The 18,106-nt window shown below is 38.3% G+C and overlaps 1 protein-coding gene across 11 annotated transcripts in view; it reads right to left on the bottom strand.

Annotated features, from left to right (window-relative positions):
- CNST (consortin, connexin sorting protein) overlaps positions 1-18,106 on the bottom strand; it is a 121,703-nt gene that overhangs the window by 9,355 nt on the left and 94,242 nt on the right. For all 11 annotated transcript variants that reach the window (XM_043512270.1, XM_038393970.2, XM_038393969.2 and 8 more), the window contains 2 exons: positions 16,456-17,360; positions 4,953-5,088 (listed from right to left, as the gene is read on the bottom strand). In XM_043512270.1, coding sequence (XP_043368205.1) covers positions 4,953-5,088; positions 16,456-17,360 — 1,041 coding nt within the window. The remainder of the gene's footprint in view (positions 1-4,952; positions 5,089-16,455; positions 17,361-18,106) is intronic.

Raw genomic sequence — 18,106 nt, 5'->3', positions numbered from 1 at the left:
AATAACCAAAGTCTGTTTCCATTTTTAACCCCTTTACTCCATTTGGCAATATAAACTAGCCCTTTTGTTATTTGGATTGTAAACTCTTCTGGGCAGCGACTATGTCTTACTATAAGTTTCCACAGTGCCTAGTAAAATGGTGCACTAATCCTGGCCTAGGTGCTACTGTAATAAAAACTCCCTTGGACAGACAGAAACAGATCTAGAATAAATGTTAGACATTTCCTCCTCTCTCTCTCTCTCTCTCTCTCTCTCTCTCTCTAACTGTTTTCTAGCTAAGATCTAAATTTTGATAGTTGGTTTTTATCTAACAGCATTAGAAACCAATTATATTATAAATGTGAAGGCTGAAACATGGCTAGGAAGCATTTTAAAATATTATGAAATGGCATAGCCATGCAACTCCCACTGACTTAAGTGGAGTTGCAGAGGCTCAATACCTCTCTCTCACTATTAGATACTTAGATTGTTATGGCTATAGAGAGAAGGGAAAAACAATCACATAAGAATAAATGGAGCTATAGACATATTTCCCCTTGCTGTTTTATCGGATTTATATTGTAACCTACCAGACAGTTTTTAAGGTTTGAGATCTAGGGTACAATATAAACATGCTACTGAGAAGGAGTTACAGAAATTTGCTCAGTGATTTCTCTAGATTAAAGGCACATTACTTGAAGCAAAATGTTTCAGTGGATCTCATGTCAACTGTGGATATTGGGCCAGGAAAATTTGACGCTTGGAGAGGAAGGATGATGCTTGTATCTTAAAATATATATTTTACAAACCTAGAATAGTTCCACTGCCGTGTAAGATCTCATTTACAATATTATTCTTATGGATGCTACTTGTACTCTATTTTGGCTAACCAAAGCAACAAGAGTGAAATGACTTAGCTACAGCTATTTTATGCAATATCGGAAGACAAAGCTTATCATTTACTATAAATACACTCTAAACAGTCTCTAATATAAAGACAAATTCTACTTAGTAACTCCAATGTTCCGTATCGATGTCGGAGTTGCCCCAGAATCACAGAGCAGAATTTGATCTCTAGAACTCAGGTAGTACTGATTCAGAAATGTAACTGTACAATAGTACAGAATTACCTAAAAGATACATACAAACTATCTAAAATTAACAACTATTCAAAAATATTTACAATATGAATTATTTAGTGAAAACTACAAGTCTGACAAAAACAAAAAAAAAAAAAAAACAAAAAAAACCCCCAACAACTTTGGGCACAGAAAAAGTTCCTACCCTAGCCCTGGAAGGAAGGAATCGAGGTAGCTGGAGCTACATGGACCTGTTTATAACCTAAGCTCTGAACTTTTGGTGTTGCAAGAGGGCATTTGTGAGGCCTCAAAGAGATCTGCTTTCCAGAAGTTTCTGCAGCTGTGGGGGACAAACATCCCTACAAGTGGGAGTATGCAAAGGATACCTTGAAAATGATTATTAATTATTTATACAGCGCCGTAAGGATACATGGCACTTTTCTGATATTTAAGACAGTCTCTGTCCCCCAGAGTTTACAGTCTATCTTAGAACACAGTGAGAAGGTGAAGATTAGAGGGAAGAGAAAAGAAAAGATGCAATGTAAGATCATGAGACTGCTGATTTAGTGAATAGCATTAGCTTTTAAAAAAATATTACAGTGTTTTCAGTATATCACCATAAAAATGGATCACAACTATAAGATAATATTTACTGACTAAGGGATTCCACTGGGCACTGGGAACATAACTCCCAGCAATAAAGGTAGAGCTGGGCAGGAAATGGGTTTTCCCATCCTGTAAGCATTTGAGATTTTGAAAATTTTCCCATTTCACATCAGGACAAAATCAAAATCCATCAAAGTTGTTTGATATGAGAGAGAGAGAGAGAGAGAGAGAGAGAGAGAGCGCGTGAGCGAGCTGCATCTTTCACATCCCAGATGAGTGCCCTACCCACCTGGCTACTGGCTATTCTGGGATGGGTCTCTCTCAATCTATCCTGTTACAGCTGCTCCAGTTTGTGTACATAAATAGTTATTGGCTCAGAAAGAGAGAGTAGCCCAGCAGTTAGAGCACTCACCTGGGATGTGGGGACCCAGGCTCAATTCCCTGCTTTGAATCAGATGGATCAGAGACTTGAGCCTGGGCATTCCACACCCCCTGTGAGTGCCATAAACCAGTGGGTTATTGGCTGTTTTGGGGTGGGAATCTCTCGTTTGAACCAGAAATTCCATCCTGTACCTGAAAAGCCATTTCCGATTCATCTTTTGTTGAAACTGGTATATTCCCATGAAAAGCTTCAGATTCAATGAACTGGCATTTTCTGATGAAAAAATGTTTCATCACAAAATTCCAAACCAGTTCTAATAAAAGGTGACTTTACAAGGAGAAAGGAAAACTCTGTTTTTGGAAGATTTAGAGTTTGTCAGCAAACCAGAAGTTACAACTTTACATGCAGTACAACTAAAACACAACATAGGTACCACCTGGAGAAAAAGGGGCCACAGTCATTGTCAGTGATCATAGATTTGAAGGCCATATGGGACTGTTATGATCACCTCATGTAAACTCCTGTGTAACACTGGCTATAGAATTGCACAAAGCAGTTCCTGCATCAAGCCCATAACTTCTGGTTGAGCAAGAGCACATTTTTAAGAGAGATGTCTAATTTTGATTTAAAAACGTCAGGTGACAGAGAATTCACCACATCCCTAAGTAAATTGCTCCAATGGTTATTCTATTGTTTGCAATGGATTTACAGCAGAGATGATTTGGCCCAATGAATGTTACATTTTAATCCATGCTTCAACTCACTTTACCTATGTGTTTAAAAATTCCTGGATGCCAAAATTGTAACAGAATAATGTTCTGAAATTCCCACGACAAGTTAAAAATACATTGTGGGAGAAACTTTATCCCGGCACTTTCTTGGTAGATGGAAAATTTTAATGTTCGTGCAACAGTGGGAACCACAAGATCTAATATGCTGAAAGTGACCCTTTTTAAATATTTCTAATTATTTGTCTGGTAGGTTACAAAACACTGCCTTGTTCCAAAATCAGTTGAAGTCACTACCTGGCTAATTTCTTTTGCTAATAAAATATTCAAACACTATGTGGCAATTCCACCAAGAGAATATCCCAGATATTCTCATAATCACGTATACCAATTTAAAACCTAGTGTCATACCTCTACTCCCAATGGAGTGGGTTTTCCCACTCTCCCCACTCCCAATCTACACAAGAGGAGATACTAAGGGGAGCAGAATTCAAATAGTCTAGTTAAGAGAAGAATTAAGAGATGATGCATCTTCAGGGGAACAACAGGAACAAACAAAGGTAATTAGTATGCCTGCTATTCTATAGGTCCTGGCCTTCCATAGTCTATTGTTTTTTTGGTCCCTCCTATGGTTTATGGTGAAAATCAAATAAATTGACAAGTAAATCTGAGTTATTCTCAGCTCCTTCTCACATGCCTACATACAATCAAAGCTTTTGTGTGTGTAGAAAGACATCTTTTCACACATGTAGTGGCCAGCATCTGACTTCCTCGAAGTCTCAAGCATTGAAAGCTCCTAAGGGAAGGGGAGCCACTCCCTGCACTCATTCCTGACTGTCTTGCCAAACAGTCCTGAAGGACTGGGAGGTGGATCCTTCCAATACTGGATCCAACCCCTGCATCCCCTTATCCTTCAACCTGACCACAGGGCCATGAAGAAGCCTCTGCAAAGAAGAGAAACAGCCCCAACCATCACGTACACTGAATCGGGAGCCTCAAAGAGGCTGAGAAATGGGACCTCTCAAGACCAAACCTCACCCTCACTAACTCAGAAAGGGGCTGCAAACTCCCTCCTTCCAGACCACAAAGGACAATCACTCTCACTTGTGGGGAGGAGCCAGGACACCTGCAATACTTGGGAGGAGAAGCCAGGACATCTGAAACCTCCACCCCGCACAGGAAAAAGAGCAGACACAAATTCCCTGAATCCACAAAATCTCGTGCCCTGCCCCTCTCAGAGGGAGAGGAGCCAGGATTAGTTCTCTCTAGGAACTACCACAACACACTCTGTCCTTCAGCCCAGAAGGAGAAAAACCATGAGTTCCTGCCCCATCAGTAAATACTTTAAATACAAATATAAATTCTACTGTTTTTTGGTTAGATGATTTTGGCACGTATGAATTATGCCTAGTCTCAGATGACAATAAGACAAGGAGGAGCAATGGCCTGCTAAAGTGTGGAGTGACTCTTATTGCTACCACAATTGTGAAAAGGTGCTGTGATGATAGTGATGGACTGTAGTAAAACTCATTCCAGTAATGACAGCGAAGTAAGGATTTCACCTGCAGTTAGTTAACCCATCAGTAGACAGGGATGCATTAAACATAATTTAAACCATATTTCAACTGCAAACATATTGACACCTGTGTTAGTAATTATAAAACAAGATTAAAGCCAAGCCTTCCAATCCCATAGTTCTACAAATATGGTTTCTCAGCAGGCCTGGTCATCCTGGAGGACGAGTTATGTAAGGGAAAACAAACATGCAGGTTTTTTGCACTGCTTTTTTGACATGTGGGTAAGATTAATGAACAAAAACCTACTTCTTCCACTTATAAGGATTAGAAATTAAATGAAGGGAAATCCAGATAGGAGAAAGCTGTCAGGCATATGAGAGAGAGGAGCATCCCTCCTTCAGTCCCTTTGTTCTGGTTAACTAACTTGTTGCACAAAAACCTTTGCACATCCTTATCCTTTTCTAGAATAACTTTTAGTACAATCCATTGCTACTATCACTGCCTGGAGAATAGCTAGCAAGCCAATACAGGGCAGACAATAGCAATAATTGGTTTAAATCAGACTATTTCCTGCTTTTTTTCCCTATTTAACAAATGAAAGCACAGATATGGTTTGTAATTGTATACTATGAAAACCCATAAATTAACATAGGCAAGCTACCTTGATCCAAGGTGTCTTCCATTTCTTGGAATCTCACTCTCCTCTTTGGATTTCTCTGCTGGATTTGAGCAAGTGTCTTTCTTTCACTGTCATCTCTCTTCTTTAGAATGGACACCAGTCCCTCTGCTGGGGCAACCTATGAAAGATTATAAGAATCATTTGGCACAGAGTGACAAACAAACTGTGTTAGAAATCCACACACGAAAGCCACTCAGTAATGGCTGTAAGGGGAGAAGGGAATGAGAACCAGCAGAGAAACAGTTTCCCCTCGTTTATTTTCTTGTAATGCTGCTGCACTTGAGAAATTATTTCTTTATGAGTACATCTCCAAATAGATAGGACAACTGCAGTGCCAAATTGCAGTATCATTCCTTTTCCTGCTGTGTAAGAGGGGAAAACTTCTCTTTAATTGTTCTCTAAGTATCCAGAGATCTATTCTCTTGGATCATGTATTATGTTGTAGTCTCTATTAGTTTCTATGTAGCTTAAGGCCTTATATTCATGAGGTTGGAGGTAGTGATGAATATGGGTCTTCAATACCTTCAGCGAACAATAAAAGGACAATAAATTTACTTTCTTTTTCTAAAGGTCAGTAACCCTGCACAGACTCTCACAAACCACTCTTGGAAATTACATTGCTTGATTCATTGCCCATCATTGTGACTCTAAGGCAGCACACCTGGCTCCTCTGGGAGGCAACAGACTAGTCTAGGGACACAATGTACAACAGAGGAACGACAGGGGGAGGGAAAGCTGCCTGACAGCCTCTTCTAGTTTCTCACTGTAATAAGCTCTCTGGGTAAAACAGCAGGCAGCAATTCAAAGGTCCCTGCTCTATTGGCATCCCCATAATGCAGCTGGCCATGGGAACATTCACATAAACAGTGCTCTGGGCAGCAGGTCACTATCCAGTTTTTCCATTCTTTTCCTGCAGCAATCAGGTCAACTGCAAGAACACGTTGTCTATCCCCACACAGCCAACAAAGGATGCCGCCCCTACCCCAACCAGCATGTAACTTTTTGGTGAGAGCAAAAACGGAGAGGGCAAGCAGGTAGGGAAGGAGAAGCAAAAACCAAGAGAATGGGGGAGGGGGAAGACTGAAAATTAAAATATACTTGGAGAGTTAAAAACAGTATAAAGATGATTACATAGAGAAAACAAAGCTAAAAGGGGAGAGAGTGGCAAATGAATTAGGAGATGGCATGATGAGACACAGAGAGGCACTGGACCCCCCCAGCAACTGACATGGAATGGTGGGCATGGAAGGTCTCTATCCAAAAAGGTTGGGAACCTATGTCTTATCACCTATATTTAGTTCCAGAGACTTTAGCCCCCCCTCCCCGGCCCTTGGTTGAAGGACCCATTTTTCCTCAGCTTTCAAGAGCTCTGTTCCCTTGTGTCTCTCTAGTGATGGATGTAAAGATGGCTCCCAAAATTCAATAAACTTCTTTCAAGAGCAGGATGCTTTCCTTCCCTTCCTGTGGCCTTCCCATCCCCTTGTATAATTTCTATGTAAATTAGGCTTCCATAGTTTCTGATTCCATCAGGCTTAATTTTCAGAGACAGGTAGTTAGCTATGACATCCCCTCCTGTCTGGGCAAACTGTACAGCCTAATATCAATGAGTATCCATAACTCCTAATCTAGTGTTAGTATATACATTTCACAATTATATTAATCACTGGTGTGTCATCGGAGTTCTACTGAGGTAAAAGGAGACTGGCTAGAATCTCTAAACAGGGGTGTTTGTACACTTTTCAAAGTTTTAACTTTCAGACATCTCAACAAAAGCTTCCCAATAGCAAGAATAGATCTGGTATCTAGTTTTTAACAGTGGGGTTCCATGGAAATTCCATTTTTATGTTGTTTTCTATGCTGTATGATTGCCCTTGTAAATAAGTTAGTAAATGCTGTAATCAGATTTCTGTTTGACTGCAACATATTTTAGGATATGTCCTCCCAATTAAATAATACAACAGGGAATGTATTATTTAGTCACAGATTATAAGGCCAGAAGGGACAGGGATCTCTATGGTCATCTAGTCTGACCTCCTGCATAACACATCCATAGAACTTCCCTGAATTAATTCTTGCTGTAAATCCAATAGCTGTGGTTGAACGAGAGCATATCTTTCAGAAAAACATCCAATCTTAATTTTAAAAGTGTCAGTGATGGTGAAACCACCATAACCCTTAGTGAATTGTTCCGATAGTTAATTATGCTCACTGTTAAAAATTAGCACCTTATTTCTAATCTGAATTTGTCTAGTTTCAACTTCCAGTCATTGGACCTTATTATACCAGACTGAGGAGCCCATTATCGTTTTTTTTTATTACCACTATATATGTACTTATAGACTGTGATCAAGTCACCCCTTTACCTTCTTTTTGTTAAACTGAATAGATGGAGCGCCTTGAGTTTATCATTAAAAACATTTTTCCCAATCCTTTAATCACTCTTGGGGCTCTTCTCTGACCCCTCTCCAATTTATCAATGTCTTTCTTTACCTGTGGACACAAGAACTGGACACAATATCCCAGTAATGGTGGCACCAGAGCCAAACACACATTATGTAACTGCTCTACTCCTACTGGAGATTCCCGTTTATACATCCAAGGATCACATTAGCTCTTTTAGCTACAGCGGAACATTGTGAGTTCATGTTCAGCTGACTCTCCACCATAACCCTAAGCCTTCTTTCAGAGTCACCGCTTCCCAGGATAGAATCTGCCATCCGGTATGATCACTGTCTTTGTTCCGAGATGTAGGACCTCACATTTTCCCAAAAGTTGATGCTGATCTCAGTAGATGGGCACATAGAAGAACATTTCAAAAGCACACCCTGGAGCACAGAAAAACTACTGTCTTATTCTTATAGAAACCAGATAGATGGTACCACTGTCATTCAGCATTGGGATGTTCGGGCTGTAGCACCTGGTGAGTGTTAAACAGACATTGTATCAAACTGTCTGAGAAAGAATCTAAGACAGCTTAATAGAAAACAATTGAAAATACTGTTCCTTCAAAATACGAAAAGCAAGCAATTTTTTTTAATATACCAAACAAACAAAATTATTTGTGCATACTTAGGAGCAGAAGAGACTAGGCAGAGAGATCCCAACAGAACAAAAGTAGGAAAAAGTTGGGCTTCTCAGCTCAAAACAATAATTTTGCAGAATAAAGATATCAAATATGCATTCACTGGTTGATGCAGTGACCAAGCAATTTTTGTTTGGCAAGATTAGGTAATGTCATGAGTTTTTCCATAGAAGGCATATTCAAGGTAAGTAAATGGACAGAGACTGACCACAGTACCTGATATATTTATGGCAGAGAGCCAGATCCTGCATGCAAGATACTGAACACCTCAGAGCATCAGGCTCTGAATGTTCAAGTGGCAATGATTTTCATAATGTAAGCATGATACAGTCCCATTGAAGAAGAGTAGTAACAATAATTTTATATATATATAATTGCAGTAACAACTCTGACTACTACTGGTTAAACAGTAACATATTAAAAGGGTAAAAGGGTACCTACTCTGGGCAGTTAGAGGCAGAAACCTACCTCCTTCTTCCAAATTACTATTTTTCAAACAGAAGCACCAAAGAATGATGGCTTTAACTGGCTTCTTAATTTTAGTATTACTACAACTAGAGATGTTCTTTAGTAAGAGTACAGTGTGGTGTATTGAGGACTGTGTTGGAATTGCAAGTTATCACTTTTAAGAGTGGGAGGGCGGCTGTTTCCTGGTCCTGCTTGCAGACTAAGGTGTTCTGTAGCAAAGCATGGGAGACAGTCCTAAAAAGACAGCTTAAAGCAAGGTGGAGTGACCTGTGCGTTGCTGTCTTAGGGAGCATCCTATATTCTCTCTCTCTGTTTTTGGGTTCTTGCATGAACTAGGAAAAGAAAAAAGGAAATGTTTCAAAATAAGAGAGTAGCTAGATGGTGCAGGGAACTGTTGTCTGAGTAGTAATGTAAATGCATATATGAAAATTTGCTTAGTGTGTTAGTGTCATCACTATCCGATAAACATGGTCACAATTGCACAAAAAGAAAAGGTTTTCCAAAAAATGGTATTCAACTGAGTTTTAGACAAGAGCTTTTAAAAAAAGTTAGTTTATAACATTGTAAGAGGATGCAACTATAAGTGTTCACATTTGCTGGATGTAAGACTTGCACATTTGAGACATCTCTATAAATCCAACACCAAAATGGTAAGGGCAGTAGCACACATTCCCTGTGATCCAGGTGTTGATAGGAACAGTCAACTGTTTAAACACTGCAATTGAGTTTTCAGGATCATATGGCAAATGTGAGAGCTACTAGTTTACTGACAGACTATGCTTTAGCAAACTTCTAGGATACAAAGAACATAACATCTCTCACAAATTAAAACACAGAAGCAATAGACAACACGATTGTGTGAGAATATTCACATTGAATCAAACTAAAATAAGATTTAAGTGCTAGTGTCTGTTCACAAAGCCCTTCTTTAAAAACACCTATTGTATTTTCCAATTACTACATAATCCTTTTTGGCAAGAACACCAACTATTTAAAATTGGTGCAGATACTACAATGAGGAGCAGTACAAAAAAATCTATAAATGAAACTGAAGTTGTAAGTATACATTATACATAAAACAGAAGTGTGCACAACAAGTGTCCCCTGTTGCAGAAGGGTTAGTTACTATATTTTAGAAAAATAGTTTTCCATGCTGCCCTTTGGCCATTGAATTTCAATTGAGTTAGAAGGTGTGCCTCAATTTTTCCTCCCCAGATGGTCCTATTTATAGCCTTCATTCGTTGACAGGTATGTCCATGCTGGAAATTAACAGGACTTAAAAACAGAAAATGTATTTAGACATGCCTATTTCTGTCCTGACATCATCTTTACTTAAGAAGAAAAACATCTATCCCCCCATTAAGTTTGAGTGAAATTCTACTAGTACTTTTATACCTACTCTGTATTAGAAGGAGTTAGTAAAAACAGATTTGTTACTCTGAAAATTACCAGGAGTTGGCTGCATACATTTATGTTACAGATGAGGAGGGTGCATTAGATATGTATGATTTGCCACTGAACCAAATATACCTTTTATCTACTAATGAGGGACAAGACCCAACATATTTATAATTGTCAGTCTCAATTTCACAGAATATGTGGATTCAAAACTCAATATTCCAGGCTACTTTTATGTTTTTGGCCTGCTGTAATACCCATTGTAATCTAATCAAATTAGCAGAGGATATGACAACATGCTGGCATTCTACAGAAATGACAAGAATAGCACAAACACAGAAAACAAGTGGTCTGTTTCACAATTTCTGCTTCCTAAATAACCTCACAATGACGAGCTACATACTGCATAAATACATATTCTAATCAGACAGATCAGAGACAGAGAAAGGTCAAGACAATCCACAGAGCTGTGTTTAAAAGCAGAGGTTGATGGCATAATCCAGTAGGCACTGCATCAATAATGTCATTTTGTATTTTCAGTGACTTAACTAGTAAAAGATAATGATTAAGCTTGGCTCTCTCAGCTACTGGCAATATTTTATAACCATTAGCTAATCAAACAATTGTTGCATTGAGACAAACTGCAAGTACAAAAAAGGTGCATTTGTACACACTTCAGAAGCATGCAGTTTTAAAACCACATTCAAATATAGTTGAAAGGATAAAGTTAAACTCTGATGCACATTTCCTTTTGATACTCAAAGTAAACCCCATACCCTGATTGCCACTTAGGGGCTTAAGCTATTATTGTTAATGAAACAGTAACAATCAAAAAAGCACATTAAAACCCAGTAAACACAGCAAAAAAAAAAAGTGTCTAAATTGGCTATATACTAGATGAATGTTATTTGACCCAGCTGAACTTGAAGTAATTGTCTACAATCAGGTTTCAGAGTAGCAGCCGTGTTAGTCTGTATTCGCAAAAAAGGAGTACTTGTGGCACCTTAGAGACTAACAAATTTATTTGAGTGTAAGCTTTCGTGAGCTACAGCTCAGTTCATCGGATGCAAGTGAGCTGTAGCTCACAAAAGCTTACGCTCAAATAAATTTGTTAGTCTCTAAGGTGCCACAAGTACTCCTTTTCTTTTTGTCTACAATCAGCTCATCATAATAGGAAAAGACACTTGGGTAAATCGGTCATTGGTAGTGATGTTAAATTAGCCTTGCAAAATGCTAATAAAAATTTACCAGCCCAGGCAAAAACACTACTCACACTTCCTTACCATGATAAAATGAAGGGTGAGCAGAGAATGATAGTTTACTTATCTGTTGGGGGGGAGGGGAAGAGGAAATGCTTTAGGAAACTAGAATGTTTGACTGCCTGAACGTGTTGCTATAATTATATTGCTTGTGATAAAGAGGATCGATGGCTCCTGTTGAACTACATAAGGAGCAGGCTAGTTGTCACTAGCAGTGTGTTGTTAACTGGTTCAGGTTGCACCAGTGTGAAGGAAGTCTTGCTACTCTGAGTTTCACTCATAGCTCTGCCTGCCTATTGTTACACAGACTGAGTTTCAGGTTTTAGTTCTAATATATAAAGGACTACAACAGATTGAATCCCAGGCATCTTAGACTTTCAACACCCTATAGACCATCTTCCCCATTAAGGAAAGTGAGTGAGGCCTTTCAATCTTGCAGGAGTACAACTGCCAATATCTTTACCTTTGCAGTTATGGTCACTGGGATGTGTTAACCCTCTGACCTAACAAGACTACATAGTTAAGCTATTAGCAGTTTCGTTCTGAAGTGGACCAAATCTCTTTTGCTATATTAGCAAAAAATACATAATACGTATGAATGATTAAACTTCAAAAAGGGGCTATTGGGTAGGTTAACTAGCTGCTGTTCATATTATATTTAGATGCCATCTAACCATTCTTTTCTAAGAAACTCATCAGACGGTTACCTGAGCTTCAGTACATAGCAGTAGAGGTCCTGATCCTACAAATGTTTACACATGTGAACAATTTTATGTACAGGAATAGTTCCATTGAACTCCAATCTACAGGATAAGGGCTATATACAATAATAAGGAATCTCAACATGGTGTCGTCTCTGGACCTTGTTGGTAGAGATAGGGACACACTTGATTTCTGTGTAACAGCCCTAATATCATCCAAAGAATCTGGCCACTCGAACAGGAAGTGTTCGATGTAAACATAGACCTTATAGGTCAAGTTGCATCTGTTACATCTGTGAGAGTCTGACCCTTTAATGATAGGTGAAATGATGACTGAGTGGTACCTTTAATTCTGTTCCATTGTGCTTACAATCTGTTCAACTGGTCTTGCTGTCAATTCTTGATCCTTTCAGAAATAGTAGCAAGCTGACCTGAGAAGACGGCTTCTACATCTGAAATCTCTTCCAGCTGATAGTCTTCCAGAGCCCAAATTCAGTCAACTTCAAGGCCCTTTGTTAGGCTATATGTTTGTTCCAACTTTTGTCTGCCTGGTAGGGTTTTTATGATTTATTGGGTTTTTGCTTGGAAATACCAACATTTAGCAATATTTCACATTTATTGTGAAGTTCCCAAGTCCTGAGAAAAAGGCCACCATGTATAAATGCTTGAAATAAAAGTAGGAACTCTCCATTTTATTTGTATAATTAGTATTTGAATTCAGACTTAGAATGTAATGGGGATACTGTGTGAAATAATTTTCTGATCCAAATATAAGGCTAATAAAAAACCCCTCTTTAGATAAATATTACAAGAATATGCATGTATGCTTTTTATGTATATATAATGATTTTTTTATGTTCAATAACTTATTGAAATCTAAGTAACAGTGTCATTAGACCCAGACAATAATACCAAATAGATACAAACCATATGATAGGGTAAGTCTATGCAACTTATTTTGAAATAATAATTATTTCCCATTTCCTTTCCAAGTCATCTATGTTCTGTTTTGCTCCTGCTGAGACTTGCTCCATGATAAATTTTACTCTGATCAGATTGACCCATCCAGTACTTTGTAGTCCACTATACGTAGGGCCCTACCAAATTCAATATCCATTTTGGTCAATTTCACGGTCAGAGGATTTTTGTAAATTTCATCATTTCAGCTATTTAAAACTGAAATTTCATGGTGTTGTAATTGTAGGGGCTCTGATCCAAAAAGGAGTTGGGGTGGGAGGAGTCGCAAGGTTATTGTAGGGTAGGTTGCAGTACTGCTACCCTTACTTCTGTGCTGCTGCTGGTGGCACTGCCTTCAGAGCTGGGCAGCTGGCGAGTGGTGCCTACTAGCTGTGAGCTCAGCTCTGAAGGCAGCACAGAAGTAAGGGTGGCAATACCACAATCTCCCCTAAAATAACCTTGTGACCCCCCTGCAACTCTTTTGGGCCAAGACCCCCAATTTGAGAAATGGTCTCCCCTGTGAAATTAGTATAGTATAGGATAAAGGCACACAAAAGGCCAGATTTCATGGGGAAAGGCCAGATTTCACGGCCCGTGATATGTTTTTCATGGCCGTGAATTTGGTAGGGCCTTAATTATAGGATTAATTAAATGGTTTTGTTTTTCCAAATTTATGCAAGGATTTCTGCTTTCTAAATATTACACATTGAAATGATAATCCATTTTCCAAGTATTTCCTTCACAGAGTATTGTGTCAATACATACTATTCATACTTTTTGCCAAAACCAAATTCAAAGGTTTCATGACAACAGTGGGAGAAATTATATATTGAGTGCAAAGATCATTTGACTTGTCAAAATGTCAATATCTTAATTTAAATTATTTTAACAGTACTGCTAACAAAAAAAAATCAAAATATTATTATTTATTATTTGTATTAAAGGAAATTAACAATAGAAACAAATTAAGGGGCTCATTTCTCAGAAGTGCTGAGCACTTGGAGATTCTGTTCTCTTCCACTGAAATTGTGGGCTCTTAGCATTTCTGAAAATTAAGTCCTAAAATAATATTAAGTGGCAAGATTAACTGGAAAAAAAAACCACACAAGGAAACAGAATACAGATGGGCTATACTGTCTTTAACTCACCCTGCTTAGTCTAACAATTGCAGGCATCTCAGTACAGTGTAAGATCCTGCATACTACACATTATAACTTTTTTGAGATTAACTCCCCTCCTCCTTTTCCCCCTGATTTATACCTCACAAACTCAGATCTCCTGCTAAGGTTGACCAGAAAAAGACACTCTTTGGAACGAACCAACATTGCTCCTTATTTGGCAAGAGAGAATTTGTTATCGAGTTATGCAAGGTACTCTCTTCCCTCTCCAGAGACTGAATAGTGCTGCCACAGCACTTAAAGCCCTGGGAGCAGAATGAAACCAGGAATCAAACAAGATTTCCCATAAGAAAGCAATATCATCAGTTCACTGAACCAGCACTGGTCTAACTTTGCTGAAGAAACTGGGTAAAAAAATTAAATTGTTAGACCAGGTATGTTTAAACTGCTAACTTTTATAGAATTTATTTAGGATTCCTTTCTATATTAAAATAAATGCTTTAGCTGTGTAGCTCAATATATTGAATTTCCAGAAGGTACCCAACACGGAAGGATGATATTTAAGGGGCTCTTCTTCTATATATCCATGGGGGTTGGACTGGAAGGTATAATTTACAAATTTTCCAAAGCAGTCTCAGTTTATGCACAGAGTTTTGCACATGCAAATCAGCAGACTAATTAATTCAATGATGCATGCAAATTATGGTGTTCCCACTTGCAAATTCAGGCCCTGATTCGGCAGACATTTGACCCACATGCATAACTAAGCTACTGAATCCAAAGAGCTGAGGTCAGCCAACTATATGAACGTGGTACCCAATGAGGTTCCTGATCTCATGCAAGAGGCACTGGAGGAGTGCAGTGTGCTCAATCTTGGAGCAGCAGTAAGGAGACCTTTGGGGCAAACTCTGTATTGACAACTCTTGTGATTTTATCATGCATCTCACAACAGAGAGGATGGATGATCCAGTGGTTAGGGCACTAGCCTGGACTTGGGAGTCTAGCATTCAATTCAATTCACAAGCTTCCTGTGTGGCCTTGGTCTCTTAGTCTAAGTTCCCCATCTGTAAAATGGAGTTTATTGCACTTTCCTACACTTTAAAGATTGTGAGACACTCAGATACTACAGGTTTCAGAGTAGCAGCCGTGTTAGTCTGTATTCGCAAAAAGAAAAGGAGTACTTGTGGCACCTTAGAGACTAACAAATTTATTAGAGCATAAGCTTGAAGTGAGCTGTAACTCACGAAAGCTTATGCTCTAATAAATTTGTTAGTCTCTAAGGTGCCACAAGTACTCCTTTTCTTTCAGATACTACAGTAATGCAGGCCTTTCTTGAAACCCCAGTTGCTGGAATCGCATGATTATGTGAGAATATCAGCTTTCATTCAAAAAAAAAAATTTTCTAGCCTTCGTGGTTGTAGGCAAAAGCCTGAAAACATGAACTAAGTATACCCTAAAGGCTGAAAAAACAGAAGACAAAAAAAAAAAAAAAGAATCCTAAGTATTATTTTTAAACATCTCATGATTTTGGAGGCCTGACTCGTGACTTTTGAACGCTTAGGGATGCCAATACTATACGCTATCCCAGGCCTTTCACCTGCCACATGCATAAGCATAGTGGCTGAGGAAACCGCTGCTTAATCCCCAACATCCTACATTCCTGTAATGGGGTTCAAAGGAATAAGGGCAGAATTTTGCCTTCTATTTTTAAATATTTTAGAAGAGCTTTTGATCTTTAGAATTAATTGTTGATCCTCATTATGGGCCATACTAGTACAGCACTAATGGTTCCATTGACCAAGCCCTGAGGCTCCTAATTACTTTTGTTTTAACAACAGAATTGACAGAGGTTAGGAATATTGTAAGTACATAAATAAAATGTGTCAGGGAAGGTTTCTTCCTGTCTAGGTTTTCCTGTTCTTATTTAAAAACTTATAAAAAGATGTACAAAAAAAGTGTTACACAGTATATTATATAGGTAATTCCCCTCTCTTCTGTTACTCACCTATGGGAATAGGCAGTGGAAAAACAAGTTTTACTCTATCAATGAATAAGAATGATTAACACTCAATTAAAGAAGATAATTTACATCATCTGCCATTTACTGTGCAACTTCTTTGTATAAAATTACAAGGGAAGAAATTATTATGATTTCTCAGCACTCCTAATAGCAGTCTCTGTGTATAAAATAATAATGGTAAGAATATTTCATGTTGAGACAGAGTGAAAGTCTGATATTCAGAGGTGCTGAGCCCCCAACAACTCCCGTGGACTTCTGTGGGAGCTGTGGATGCTCAGTATCTCTGGAAAAAACAATCAGGCTGTAAATCAATTCAGAGGAAGAATAAAAACAAATAATTTTGTTTTCTTTTCATATTAAAAATAAGGAAGTGATGTGTAGGAATATATATTTAACACACATTTTAAAGAAGGCATCAATTTCTAAGATTATAATAAATTCAATTTTTTTTTTAAAGTTTTTATAGTTTTCCCAGTGTTTACCTCTGCAATCTCTATCCTTTTTGCAAGTTCATCGAGCGAAGAAAAGCTGTCATCTAATAATAAAGCTTCTGTTGAACTGTATGATGCTTGCTCCAGTGGAATATCTGGAAGAGTTTCAGAGTCCTCTTGGTTTTCTAAATTTGCAAGGGATTCTTCAGTGTCTTTTATGCTACCATTTAAGAATCTGCCAAAAAAATCTTCCGGTTCTTCATTATTTACCTCCTCCTCCTGCTGCCTTGCCATCTCCTGCAGTCCCTTGTATACTTTTGGATGTGCAGGACTGATATGTTCAGGTGCTTTGTTACTTCCATAACACATGTTTTCACAAATGTTTGATGCAGTTCTGTCCTGTGGGGATTTTCCATCCTCATATCCTAAACCAGACTTCTGCTGCTGCTGGTCTAATGCACTATTTTCTAGCTGGCTTCTGGCAGTCTCAGTAGAGCCTGCACTGTGTTTTGACCTGAGAACATTTCTTTCAGCTTGTACATTTTCATCTTTAGAAATCAAATCAGGAGGGATATAATCAGCGTCTGTTAAAACTAAGGTGTCTACCATTGGCTCACCAGATAGTTCCACTCCAGGCTCCTTAGCCACGTCTTCTATTTTTGCCACATCCTTAGAGAACTGCTTCTCTCTCGGCTGCAAACTGTTATCTTTACCAGCATCCCCAGATGATAAACAGTCAGAACAAGGCCTGCCCACTGTCCCTATAGACTGGGCGTGTGGCTCCAGTGTTGATTCAGCATTGCAGTACTGCTCCTCCATGTGGTCCTTCCCTGCAGCTACTTGAAGACTTGCTGCTTCTATAAGCCTATCAGTTTTACACAGGGAGCTCTCACTCATCTGTCTCTCTCTGCGCTGTTTTTTTTTTCTTGGTCCAATGTCAGGCCAAGTTTCAGTATCTAAATGCAACAGGAAGACAGTTCCAGCATTTTAAAATGATTCAAAACATCAGTAGTGTGTAGAAAGAGCATACTATGACTTGATAACACTGCACACAAATGTTTCAGAATAAATTCCCCTCTAGTGCAGAAATGCTGCTCCAGTTAGTAGAAAACACAAAATACCCAGAATAAATCATAAATAAGACCCCAATTCAGCAAAGCACTTAAGTAAATGTTTAAAGTTAAGAACATGCTTAAGTGATTTGCTGAAAAGGGATGGGATTACTCACATGCTTAAAGTAAAGAATGTTCTTAAGTGTTTCAAGGAATAAGGGCCTAATTTCCCCCTCAAACATATTTCATGCAAGGAACTACATGTAGATTATTCCAAGATTTCTCGAAGGAAGGGTGGGAAGGTAAGAGGAATATGATGTCATAACTACAAAAGAAATTTTTTTCCTGGTTCCACTGCAATGGGTAGTGCAGATACATTAGTATTACTGTTATCTATATAATTCACACACTTCATTGAGGTATGTAGGTGCATTTTTAAAAAAGCTTAACATCACAAGAATTGAATGCATTTTCCATGTGGTCCTTTGTCTTTAATATTTAACTATTTCCTTAAATTAATGCAAAGTAAAATAAAATATTTGATTACAGTATTCATAGATAATAAATTACACAGCTAAAATTTCTTTTATGGACTTCTGTGTGGGTAGTCAGTATGGGTTATATATAAAAAAAACACAAATACAATTTGG

The sequence above is a fragment of the Dermochelys coriacea genome, chromosome 3, assembly GCF_009764565.3.
Source record: "Dermochelys coriacea isolate rDerCor1 chromosome 3, rDerCor1.pri.v4, whole genome shotgun sequence".
In the NCBI taxonomy this organism is placed as follows: Eukaryota; Metazoa; Chordata; order Testudines; family Dermochelyidae; genus Dermochelys; species Dermochelys coriacea.
Note: the sequence above shows the minus strand (reverse complement) of the source record. Positions and strands in the feature narration are given on the sequence as shown.